The sequence below is a fragment of the Calonectris borealis genome, chromosome 2 (genome assembly GCF_964195595.1).
Source record: "Calonectris borealis chromosome 2, bCalBor7.hap1.2, whole genome shotgun sequence".
Taxonomy (NCBI): domain Eukaryota; kingdom Metazoa; phylum Chordata; class Aves; order Procellariiformes; family Procellariidae; genus Calonectris; species Calonectris borealis.
Window position 1 is genome coordinate 26,817,833 of NC_134313.1, and position 12,950 is coordinate 26,830,782.

At 40.9% G+C, this 12,950-nt stretch overlaps 1 protein-coding gene across 1 annotated transcript; it reads left to right on the forward strand.

Moving 5' to 3' along the window:
• Window positions 1-43: 43 nt before the first annotated feature.
• On the forward strand, window positions 44-12,040 carry CFAP418 (cilia and flagella associated protein 418). The gene is made up of 6 exons (XM_075141422.1): window positions 44-196; window positions 1,794-1,890; window positions 4,285-4,355; window positions 4,877-4,942; window positions 5,752-5,847; window positions 7,788-12,040. Exons 1-6 carry the CDS (start codon window positions 60-62, stop codon window positions 7,945-7,947), a joined length of 627 nt encoding a protein of 208 aa, XP_074997523.1. The 5' UTR covers window positions 44-59; the 3' UTR covers window positions 7,948-12,040.
• The last annotated feature ends 910 nt before the right edge of the window (window positions 12,041-12,950 follow it).

A 12,950-nucleotide genomic window follows, 5' to 3' on the forward strand; every position in this document is an offset into this window, starting at 1 on the left:
CCGCCCCTGCCGGCGCCGGGCGGTGCGGGGCCGCCTTGGCAACCGCTGGCGGCGGCAAGATGGCGGACGACTTGGACCGATTACTGGATGAAGTGGAGAGGCGGCTCTGCCGCCTGCCGGGGCGGGCGGCGGCGGGCGGCCACTGGCACGGCGACGGCGAGGAGGAGGAGAGGGCGGCGGCGGCGAAGGAGGGCAGGTTAGCGGTCCTGCGTCGGTCCCGGAGCCCTCACGCACCTCCCCGCCGAGCGGGCGGCCGCTGGGGTGGCGCACAGCCCGCCCCGTGGAGCGGGAGGGGGTCGGCGTCCGGCGAGACCCCTCAGGAACCGAAGATAATGAGGTTTGGGAACCGAAACACTGGCCGGCGGTCAACGAATATCCCCTATCGTCCTTACTTTTAAACACCCAAGTCGTGTGCCAGCGAGCTGCGTTACTTCAGATAGTCTTTGTCTTCTGGGAGTATCCCAACCTCGGATTAAATATGGCGTTAAAAGCTGCACTAATTTGCTTGTGAGTTAGGATCAGGGGTTACTTAGCTCCATAACTGACCTTGTAGTATATGTAAAATATGTATAAATCTTGCAATTTAGAGCAGGAAGAACTTTAGCAAGTATTATCAAACATGTTATTCTGTTGATACTTCAGTCATTTATGTATTCTGTCCATACTTTTTCTATTAACCATATCTTCTACACAAAGCGCATAACTTACACTCTGCACTTTCATGTATTTACCTCAAGTTTCACAATTTTCAAAATGACAGTCTGAATACCGACAGTTTTGGTCGTGACGGGATCGCTGCTGTCAGTACTGCCAAGCGGTCTGCCACGCCACTGCCCGCCCTCAGGATTCCATCCCGACCCTCACAGGTGTCTTTGCCTGCCCTCAGGTTTCCACCCCGACCCTCAGGATTCCATCCCGACCCTCACAGGTGTCTGCCTGCCCTCAGGTTTCCATCCCGTCCCTCACTGGTGTCGCAGACTCTGGTAGGAAGGTCTGTGGACCAGAGGGGCTTGGCCAGATGTCTCCACAGGTGGGCTGCTGAGCGCTTACCCAACAGGCATTTCAGAGTCCCAGGCAATGATCTTGAAGAGTCAAATGACCAATGCAAGACCAACAAGCCCACTATGTTTGGCCACATTACTGGACTTCCCCATTGTTTGCATAATGGTTAGATGAGAACCTAAATTTAGTCAATCTAATTAAAATATTTTTAAAAATCACAGAGTTTTCTTCTTTCTCAGGAGTAGGTTTGTTCTTGATTTGTTGCAGTACTACAGGCCTCCCTTTCTTTGACAAAGAGCTAGCAAACAGCAGACTTGAGTGACAAGACTCCTCACTTGAGTGAAAGCAAAATGCAGGTAATATCTCTAAATGCATACAATTTGGCAGGAATTCCTTCAGAACCCCTGCAGTTGTATAGCATGAGGAGAGGACTCCTCTGACCTTTTTATATTCCTGGTGAAGATTAATGTGAAAAATCAAGGCTGTCCAATTTGTGCTTAGTAAGTGCAGCATGGGTTATATTATCATAGTTTTATTCAGGGTTGGAAGTCGTTGGAAATAAAAGAAATAAAAGAAAAAGCAAAAATAAGACCTATGATGGGACAGTTCACCAGACTGAAAGGCATCATCCTGCAGTTTACATCTGTCCAGTCATGATTTGGATGGCCTACCTTAGATGCTACAGAAAGATTAGAGGAAAAAGGCTGTAACTAATTTTATGTTTTAATTTACAATTCTTAGAACTGCTCTGGTCATGCTACAAAATGAAGGCTGATTTGTTTGTTTTTCAGATCAGCTAAACTGTTAATGAGTGCTGGCAGTGAAGAAGATATAGACGACATTATTGATGAAATCTGTAATGACAGCAGCTTTGCCAAAATACCTCTGGTGAGTAGGAGTCTGGGGAAATGCAGAACGGATGAGGTTCAGCGATGGAAAGAAAAGAACCATAAACTAAAACTGTTTTAAAGCAAAAAATGAACTAAAACGAGCTGTAGGATAAACTTGGAAAATAAAGCAGAAATGAAAATGCAACAATCCTGTAGTGAGGAACAGGAGATGTATAAAGAGATGGTCTTAACCAGGCAGTAACAGGCAATTAAAGGAAATGCTAGTTCAGGATAGACCATAGTGTCAAATATCACAGAATCACGGAATGTTTGAGGTTGGAAGGAGGTCATCTGGTTCAACCACCCGCTCAAGCAGGGCTACCTAGAACTGGTTGCCCAGGACTATGTCCAGACGGCTTTTGAGTATCTCCGAGGATGGAGACTCTACAGCCTCTCTAAGTAACCTGTTCCAGTGTTTGACCACCCTCACAAGAAGTAAAGAAGTTTTTTCATCTGTTTAACTGGAATTTCTTGTATTTCAATTTGTGCCCATTGCCTCTCCTCCTGTCAGTGGGCCCACTGAGAAGAGTCTGGCTGCATCTTCTTTATTCTTGCCCGTCATGTATTTTTATAAATTGATATTCTCTTAACTGTTGTCTTCTCCACGCTAAAAAATTCCAGCTCTCTTGGCCTCTACCTGTATGTCAGATGGTCTAAGTCCGTAATCACCATTATGCCCATGTCTCTTTTCTTCTGGGCCTAGCACTCCAGACATGTCTATGAGGCCATATCTGGAGTACTGTGTCCGGTTCTGGGCTCCCCAGTACAAGAGAGAGACAGAGCTACTGGAGACCCTCCAGCAAAGGGCCATGGAGATGATTAAGAGACTGGAGTGTCTTTCATATGAGGAGAGGCTGAGAGAGCTGGGACTGTTCAGCCTGGAGAAGAGAAGGCTCCAGGGGGATCTTATCAATGTGTGTGAATACCGGTGGGTGGAGTAAAGAAGGGGCCAGACTCTCCTCTGTAGTGCCCAGTGACAGGACAAGAGGCAATGGGTACAAACTGAAGCACATGAAATTCCATCTGTACACAAGAAAACACTTTTTTACTGCAAGGGTGGCCAAACACTGGGACAGGCTGCCCAGAGAGGTTGTGGAGTCTCCATCTGTGGAGATTTTCAAAACCCAACTGGACACAGTCCCAGGCAAGCTGCCGAAGCTGACCGTGCTTTGAGCAGGGGGATTGGCCTAGGTGATCTCAAGAGGTCCCTTCCAACCAAAATTATTCTGTCTCACCAGTGCTGAGTAGAGAGGAAGGATCACCTCCCTCGACCTGCTGGCAATGTCCCTCTTAATGTAGTCCAGGATGCTGTTGGCCTTCTGTGCTGCAAGGGGACACTGCTGGCTCATAGTCAGCTTACCACTGACCAAATTTCTCATGGCCTTCTCTGCAAAGCTGCTTTCCAGCTGGTCAGCCCTCAGTGTGTTCTGGTGCATGAAGGTTATTCCTCCCCAGGGGTGGGAATTTGCATTTCCCCTTAGCTGAACTTCAAGAGATTCCTCTCAGCCCGTTTCTGCAGTCTATTGAGGTCCCTCTGCATGGCAGCGCAGGCCTCTGGCATGCCAACCACTGCTCCCCATTTTGTATCATCTGCAAATGACTTCTGTTGTTTGACAGCAGGAGGTGGAGATGAAGCCTCAAATTTACATTGTCAAGACAGTCAGAGTGATGGAAGACACTGAATATAGATATTCATTTACGTATCATCAGTAGAAAATTGTTATTTATACTTCTTAACCCCTGTGTAGATTCTCTTATTTTCATGAGTGACGTTGGTTTTGCTTTGTTTGTCTTTGATTTCTCACAGAGTGGCTAAATCTGAACCAACAAAAAACATTTGTATACCACAGTACGTATGTCTGAGTGGGAGAGAATTATGTCAGTAAATCTGTATAATTTTATCATTTTATATCCCTAGGACTTCTAGTATTCTAGAATTCAAATAAACTGTTTTATGCACAGCAAATAAGAAACTTTTCAAATATACTTTATCTTTTTGAATAATATAAGTCCTTGATGTGTTTCCAGTAAAACAAAAGCTCAAAAACCTTGAGGGAGAAGGTTCCTAAATTAAAACTGTTTTTAACAGCAAAATTATTAGAAAGAGGGCATGAAATACTAAGTCTTGATTGTAAAGTCAAAGTGATCATGTGGTGTTGAATTCCTTCAGGCAGAGCTGGGAATACAGTATGGGAAGAGAAACCTTCCTCATTTATCTGTTACTTCAGCAGCTTTTGTCTCAAGGAGCCTCACAGAAACCTGAGCAAGAAAATTCCCAAATTCTCAGTCCCCTTCTTCTGTGACTGAGATTTTCTGGCTCCTGCTTATTAAGTAAAACAGAATATTGTTACCTTGCTGTAATGCTGCCTCTTATTCTTTGCTTTTTAAATAGAAATTGAAGTCTAACTCTGCAAGTCTCACACCTGAAAGCAATAGTGCTGTTGTACCGGCTCATAGGAAAACGTAAGTGAAAAATGTTTTGGCTAGTTGAACATAGCTTGATTATAGCTTGTTGTCAGTCTAATGATATTGCTACTGTTTAATCTGTGTTGACATTAACTAAGAAAGAAACTGAGTATTTAGAGAAGCATTCTTTTTAAAGAAAAACAAAGATAAACAGAAATAATTTTGAAGAATTACTAATGTGCTTTCATGTGGTCAAAATTATTTATTATAAATTTATTAATTATTTAAGTTACTGAACAATAACTTCCTTTGTCTTATGGACATATACATTTATCAAATGCTGCAATATACAGTCCCATGTATATTTGGTATAGAGAGTGGTTGTCGTAGAGTTTTTCTTTGAACACCTTGGTAATGGAAATTTTAAAATTCTATAGTTTGTAAGCATTTGGATGCTTTGCCTATATTTAATAAATATTATTTTAGAAATACCATGCTGTTAAACTAGGAGAAGCATTGTACTACTTCCTCCAAAATGTTTTGCTGTAATTTAATATTTTTTAATTAAATCCATATAGATGCTGTCCAGTGTACCTGGGTGGAAGCTCTTCACCATATGGCATAGGAACGAACATTTCAAAAAGGTAGGAAACGTGAAAAAAAAGTTCTACTTGCTTTAGCATTATTTTTATTCACAACTGTGTTTCTGTGGTGGTACAGAGTTCTGCGTTTGAACTGGACAGGACAGCCCTATATTCATGTAAACATGTGGCTGCCTGTAACTGCAGTTAAAGTCAGCTAGTCCCTTCCAGTCCTCTGTTGTCGACCACTAGATCTTTTGTTCGTTTGAAGAGTTGAAAGATGTATGCAAATGAGACATGAGACTCCAAAACCCAGTAACATGTAGTTAAGGAAATTGCTGCTGTAGAGTATTGTTATTTTTCCCTGCCTCTCTTCAGCTTCCTATGTGATGCCAAGTATGTAACTTAAATCAGTGAGCTGGTTTAAATCATCCCAGAGCCTGAACTGAAAATAGCCAGAGTGCTTTGCAACTGCAGCTGAACTTAGTAGGAGAGGTACTTTAAAGATTTATCCCCAACATCCTATAAACATTATTGCATTTCCATATGGGATTTTTTGTAGTAAGTAATTATGCACTTGATGCATATTTGGATGCTAGTCAGGTGCCGTACTAGTGAGGAAGACCAAAGAGAATATATCAAGAGAATATCAATTTATTTTATATGTTCAGTGAGGTTAGGAACCTGTAAAAATAACACATGATCATATAGTTAAAACACATACCATAATGAATGTGCTAGAGATGTAAAAAAATTAAGATTACAGGGTAACCTTCTAGTATTTCTGAGTGAGCGCTATACTTTAAAATAGTTATGATCTGTGTAGCTTCTCTGTAATAAGCTCTTGGAGCTTTCTGTTCTTTTTTGACCAGAACGTGCGATCAACTACGTTGTACTGCTTGCGACTTCCGTGTGTCACTTTTCAATGACTACATCTGGGATCGTTCCTGTGATTATCTTTTTTTCAGGTATGTCTGAGGTGGGTTTGGTATTAGTATTCTGTTACTGTGCTTTGGGGCTTGATAGGAACAGGAAAGATGAAAAGTCATGAGCACTCCTGTGTTACCTAAAAAGGAGCATGTGTGCAACCTGTTCGGTGATCAGGTGGGAAAGTCTGCAGGGAGAGGGATGCAACATCTCCCATAATCTGTTTTCGTGCCTTTCCACTTCTTCCCCCATCACTATCCCTCTCTGCTTTTAAAAAGAATTCAAGTTTCATGGATCAAAAGGCAACTGAAATAAGCAGATAGTCTGTGTGATGGGTTGGCCTCTGGTGTGCCATTGCAGGATGCCTACAAAATAAATGCAGGCTGTTCAGCATGTACTTCTCACCATACCTTCAGTCATACAGACTGTGAATGTTTCAAGTCAGATTTTCTTTTTTCCAGTATCAAGTATTATGCTGTCATGTTCAGTGAAAATCAAATAGTTTGTTTTCTTAACAGACTTCTTTTTGCAGCAAGAGTTGATTAAATGGAGGGGTGGGATTTTTGTTTTCTTGTTGTATTGTGATGTCTTTGACTTTAATTATTTCCATTTTTTTTAAGACTTAAAATTAAGGAGCTCTTATTTCCAGTTTCTCTAAAACTGTATCTAATGCCAAGACTTAGTGAAGGGTAGTGTAGTAGGCATGCTCCTAATATAGACATTGAGTTTGAATTCCTCTTATTTTACTGTATGTGCCCGTTAACTGGTGGAGGTAGCGGATGCATTCAGAGTATGTGTTTGGCCACCAGTGGGTGAGACAGCTGGAGTAAAACAGTCATGGATACATCATCTCCTTTTCCATTATTTTTCTTGTATTACCTGTTAGGTTTTTCCTGTATTTTCCTTCCCGTTTCAAAATCTGTATTTCTCTTTGAATGAAAATCTTGTTTTCCCATTATTTAAAGCAGCATTAAAAATACCATGCTGCACTAGTCTCCTGAGATGAATTTGGTAGCTGGAAAGGTTAAATAAAAATATGATTCTTTTATTTACTCAAAGTCTCAATTATTCTGCTTCTGAGATCTTGAAATTAAATACATTTTAAAAAAAGACATGGAAGGCATTAGTATCAGATACTTGTAACATTGATTAAAATCTGTAGTCTTTAGCAAGATATTTAGCTATTTATTTTGACTAACCTGAATTTTAAAAATCAACCTTGAAGATTAAACATTTGCCTTCCATGAATAGGTGTCTGACCTCTTTTTCTAAAAAAGAGGTCAAACATCTTCCTTTGTTGTTTGTTTGGGGTTTTCTTTATTTGGCTGGGCTTGTTAATGCTTTTTTTTGAGCAATTCAGTGGCCAGTAATTGATGGCCAGGAGGAGCTCATGAGAGCAGGGATAGTTGAAAAGCTAAATTTTCACTTGTTTTTTGAAACAACTTGTTTTTGTAATAGCCATGCTGATTTTTATTTGTTGTGGTTGATGCTTGCACAGGAATTATTTGTGGTTTGATGTACATTCTTCTTTCTGATGGCCATTTCATTTCAGTCACTTCAACAACCATCCTGAGTAACATTTCGCGATGAAAAGTTTATCTCTGTAGTTGTACCCATTCTGCATGGGGATTTTTACAGTAAGTTTGATAAGATAAATAAATTTTTGGATAATTTCTTAACACGAGAATTAACTCTACCTGGTTTTCTTCCCAACTCGTTCTCTGGAGGCTGACACAGGGTCATTGCTGACAAAAACATCAACCTCTAGTTGATCTGAGAATATAGCAACTACGCACCAAGACTGCTGTCGGGAAAGGATTGTGTTCAAAACAGAATTTAAACATATACCTAAATTAATTCATAACAGTGGTACTCAGAAATGTTCTTAAGAGCTTTTCTGAATTGAAATGCCCTCATGAATCTTTTTTCTTTAAAAAAAAAAACAATGCATGATCCTAAACTGAATTCACTTGATTGGCAGGAATAACATGCCTGAGCTCAGTAAACTAAGAGTGAAGATGATAAAGAAGAAAGGAGCACGAGCATATGCTTGTCAGTGCAGCTGGAGATCCATTGATGAATTAACTGACCTCCAAACAGACCAGCAGCTTCGGTGGGTTTGTGGTAAACATGCAGAATGAAGTTCCTCTTGTGTGTGGTACCTACTTGTGTGGAAACAGGTCATAAACTCAGTTTGTTTCCCACGCAGCTTTCTAAGAACAGATGGAAACCTGAATACTTATATCCAGAAATAGATTATAACACCCAGACTTCAACCTGAAAACTTTTTCTCAATTTAACTGTCTTGCAAGCAATATGGGGAGTTGAATTATTAGAAGAAACAACCAATTTGGAGGCTTTCTGGAAACTAAATGAGGTTAAAGCTCATACTCAGTAGTGTTAAAGAAAGGAAGAGAAAATCGACAGATTTAGGCATGGGGCAAAGCACCCTGAGACTGTTCCTCATGTCTAGCAGAGAGCCTTATTTCCCATGTCTGCAAAATCTTGGACTCAAAATGGTGGGTTGGGATGCAGCCATGACACACAAGCGTATGAATTTCTGCATGGAAATTAATACTGCTGTTCTGCTTTGCTCATAGCTGTTAATGAGCAAGTGGTTGTAGATCTCTTAAAAAATTACTGCGAGATCAGCTCTCACCTCGAAGGTTTCGGCACACCCCGAAACTTTACTTTCTTTTACCCACCAGTAGCCAAAAACGGCAGGTGCTGGAAATTTCCTTCCAGTTCCTACTGCTTTCTTCAAAGCACTTTCTGCTGACTAAAGACTTTTACCACAGTGAATTTCTTGGAGTTCCCTTCAGCCTTCACTGCAAAAGGTGAACAAGTTATTGTGCAATTATTAAATATTGTACAATTTTAAAGAGATTCTGAAGAGTATATGACTCTTCTATCAATATTTTCAAGGGAAAAAAGGCTCAGGCTTTTAAGAGTGAGAAAATATATATCCCTACGGACAGTCAAATTTGGATTTTTTTCAGTTTCACTGAGCTTTCACTTCAGCTTCAGTTCAAAATACTATATATTCAGAAAGTGTAACTGTCCTGTTTCAACACACTCCCTTCCCCCAATAACATCGTAAAACTACTTCCGGTATCATGTTACTTGGTGAATTGTCTTGATTACAGTTAATGTCACTGTAGTTTATGAGCTCTTTCTTTTCATTATATATAAATAACACAGGAGATGGATTTGGGTTTTGGGCGGGCAGAGAGGAAGGAAAGGATTACTAGTCCTGGCAATTACTACATTGAAAAGTGTCTCAAAATGGGAAGTCTGTCAGTATTTTTGCTATGCAGTATGTGATACTGTACAGATAAATTCAAAATTACTTACTTTGTGCAATTCTATCTATACAGAGCCATGTCTTTTTTTGTGAAGTTTTGCTCACGCCCCTAATCTGTACATTGTCAATCTGTTCTTTTTCTGAGCTTATCCAAAACAATTGCATGGTCTTTCTTATAGAGGTCATCTCTCAAATCTGTTGCTTTGTCTGTACCCCTCTGAAGGAGCAGATCCCGGTAGTGACCAGAGGCATAATGTACTCTGCATCCTGCTCACCTTCCCCTTCCGTGAGTGTTTTTTTAGAACCTGCAGAGGACCAGCAGTGTGCCTGGGAGGCCTGGCAGTGCTTATGTACGCAGTGCTTCAGTGCTCTAGAGTGCGTGTTCCAGTGCCGCATGCGGCCCTGCTAGTAGGTACAGAGGTGAGTTGGCTTTGGAGAGGTATTGCTTGGCATAATGGTATAGACATATTTAGGATCATGTGTTGTTTTCAGTGTAATTGGTGTTTCAGGCTGAAGTTTCAACTGCTAGAGTCTAAAACTGCAGGTTCAGGAGGCAGAGAGACCCAGAGACCAGTTGATTAATGCTCAGTCAGGTACTGGAAGAGTACCTGAAGCTTGCCTTTCTGTCCTTTGTGAAGAGATAGCCCCCGTGTGGACTGTAAGCGTTAAGTGTTACTGGGTTTTCTTCAGGTGGGCCTGAGCGATTTCCATTCCCAGAGAACATCAGTGCTAATGGTAAGGGAAGAACCCAGCAGTAGTATGTAATTTATTAACAAGCTCTAGAGAAGAAGAAACCTACTTTCCATTCTTCTTCTTGAAGAAGAATGCATTTCAAAAACTGCTGAGTTGCCTCAGCTTACCCGTTCCAAGGCCATTTGAAACTGATCACCAAGTAGCCCCAGTTGATGCACTTTTGGACTGGATTTGCACTGGAATTTGTGCCGCAGTGCAGGGAACAAGTTAGGCTTGTGAGCAACTTGTGAGCAGAAAACGGGGAAAATCCTAATACCCATCTTAGTTCATGAGACCAAGTCTTATGTGACTTGGAAAAGGAGCATGTCTCCTGTACCCTGTTTTAAACAAACCAACAGAAATAGTAACCCCCTCTGGATCAGTTTGCACTATCAAGTATGTGGAGAAAATCGTGCAGAAACAAAAGTTCAAGACATCCATTCTAGTGATTTTTATGACAAGAAAACAGCCTGCAGCACTTGAAAAGCGGAGGCTAGGAAGGAATTGAGACAAAAGGACTAAGAGTGTAGGCGAGGTAAAAAGGATTAACACCAATATCTATTGACAACATTAGTCAGCATTTCTCCTAGGGCACCTCGTCCCTCAGTCTTCTGTTAGCCTGGAGAATTGTAGAAAGAGAGTTCCCTTTCTGGATAGAGATTTTTATCAGGCGGTTGTATCACTAATGCCATTAAGACTGCACTCCAAGCACTGAAAATGTTAGAAGAGAATCTTAATTGGTAAATGTAAGTGGAAACCTGTGCATTCCCTTGAAATCATCATGTTCATTCAAGTGGAGTTACTTGTTTCTGGCCTTGGTCAGAATGGTGGGATATGACAGCTCTTTGTCCAAGCGAAGTTTTAAACATGTGCAGAAATAATGCTTATTGTATTGGTTTTCATTACAGACTTTAGCATATTTCTAGATCTGAGAATAGTTACTATGTCATTAAATACAATTATTTGTTGGAAAGAGGAGTGGTATTAAGTATTTGATTTCCCTTCCTGTGCTTTCTTCAGTTAATGTTACAAACCACTCCAAAGTCCTCAAATGAAAAGAATGTAAAGAAAGGTAAAATTGGAGCTTGAAGGTTCATCTGATGAAGGTATTGTAAGATTGCAGAAGGTTTTCAAGATGTAGCCCAGACCCTAAGTGATACTTCCGTGTCGGTTATCTGAGATAGCAGGGATTATGTAAAGAATTTTGTTTAAGAATGCCATTCAGCTGTTGTCAAACGGAAGTACTGGAGAGCAGTTTTGCTAAGTATAAATGTGACCATTGTTTTCCTCCAGTTTTTTGCTGTTTGTGAAATGGGCAAGGCGAAAACTTGAGACTTCCATTTTGCTTGGGTGATATGCTTGGAAATTTTCTAGCCTGCAGCATTAGTCTGCAGCAGATCCCTCAACGAAACAAAAGCAATGAAGGATGACAAAATGCAAAAGCATTCACTTGGAAATGTAGTCAGTGGTTTAATGTTATACCAGCTTTTCTAAATCTGTGTTCCTGCAGTACTTCTGGATAGGAATCCAGATACGTCAATTCTGATGTACATAGTACATTTTGATAGCTTTTCTTTATCAAATTTTAATGTGCTGTTCTAACTATATCTCACTTGTTTTACCTGCAAACTGTGGAGGATGTCCAACCCAGATGCTGAATATAGCTCAGAAGAGTAATTATTCAGGATCTTGCCCTGCCATAAAATTTAACTTAGAGAAGCATAATAGCATTACATATTGCAAGCTCTGCATTGTATAAAATTGAATAAAGATTTTGTTTTTCTGAATGCCCATTTCAGTTTTGTACTGAAGGTATTCTGCAAATGCTGGGCACTGGAAGCTGCCACTTGTTGAAAGACTGATCACTTCTCTTGTTTCCTGACATGTCGGTCTTTGGGTCATGTAACCAGCACATGTGGTAGTCACACAATAGGGGAGGGAGTGTTTGGAGATGCGCAGGCAAATTTTCCTTCCTGCCAGGCTCTTTTTTGCTCAAGACCTGACCAGTTTTGTCTGTTGTGTGACACCTGGTAACTGCAGACAGGCCAGCCTGGAAAGGGATGGAGTAAAGGAGTGTCAGGTGCTGCTCATTTGTGAGGGCCACATACGATGCCTGGGACTTGGCATGCGTGCTTCGAGGAAAGTATTTTTTCAAATGTTCTCACTTCAATAAAATAAAGAGTTGGGACAAATCTGAATTGTGTGTTGTGTAAATTCTATTGTGTTCCTTCTATCCAAGAGAAGCCTTATGAAAGTTACGTAGGACCATGTTTTCTGTGTCAGAACGGTTACGAAATGCCCTTAATACAAAAATGTTTTCCAGCTCATAAGAAACAGTAAGTACCTGGGTGTGTTCTCACATCAGTGGAGATGCAGCAAATACCTGAGAAGTAAATGAGCTTTAACATTCTTTACCAGATAACATGAGGAAAGCACATTAAGTAAGAACTCATAAAGGTGGATGCAGTCACCACATTTCTCGGGTGTTTACTTAGGATAAAAGATGGAGCCAGTTGCTGTGGAGGTGGCATATAGCTAAATTTCTTGCAGAGTGGATGCTGGTACCTTTGTGTATCAGTCAAGGCAGGTTATCACAGGCTTCATGCTGGTCACTTAAAAGAGGGAGATCAATCAGGGAATCGCAGCATTTGCTGTTCCCTAGATCTCACTGTAGAAAACCGTTCTTAGTACCAGGAAGAGGTTGCTCTATGTATGGGAGTTGGAACAAATCTTGTTTCTCCATCATGAAGAAATGCAGCGTGGCATACATTAAAGTCACAGACATAAATATTTTCTATACTCCATTCTGAATTTGGACTCCACGTGTTGGTGCTATTTAGGCAGTAATTACTTCCAGACGGGGTGGGCAGTGTGGGCTCGGTGAGAATACACAGAAAACACCCACTGCTTCGGGAGGCCTCCTGTCTGACTTACTTTACACAGGACTTGCAGGGCCACAGTGCACTGTTAGAAGTTAGTGCCCATGTATGTTTAATTCACATTGACAACTTTCATTCTGTTGTGTTAGATGTGCTTTAAAAGTATGTAATTTGGGGTAAAATGTGATTATACGATCCAGTCTGCAGAGGGCAGAGCAACACCACTGAG

Excerpts from the sequence above, each read along its gene's own strand:
- CFAP418 (XM_075141422.1), top strand. The coding sequence starts at position 60 with ATGGCGGACGACTTGGACCGATTACTGGATGAAGTGGAGAGGCGGCTC. Across the intron at positions 197-1,793 it reads GCGGCGGCGAAGGAGGGCAG|ATCAGCTAAACTGTTAATGA; the intron begins GTTAGCGGTCCT and ends TTTGTTTTTCAG. Across the intron at positions 5,848-7,787 it reads TGTGATTATCTTTTTTTCAG|GAATAACATGCCTGAGCTCA; the intron begins GTATGTCTGAGG and ends CTTGATTGGCAG.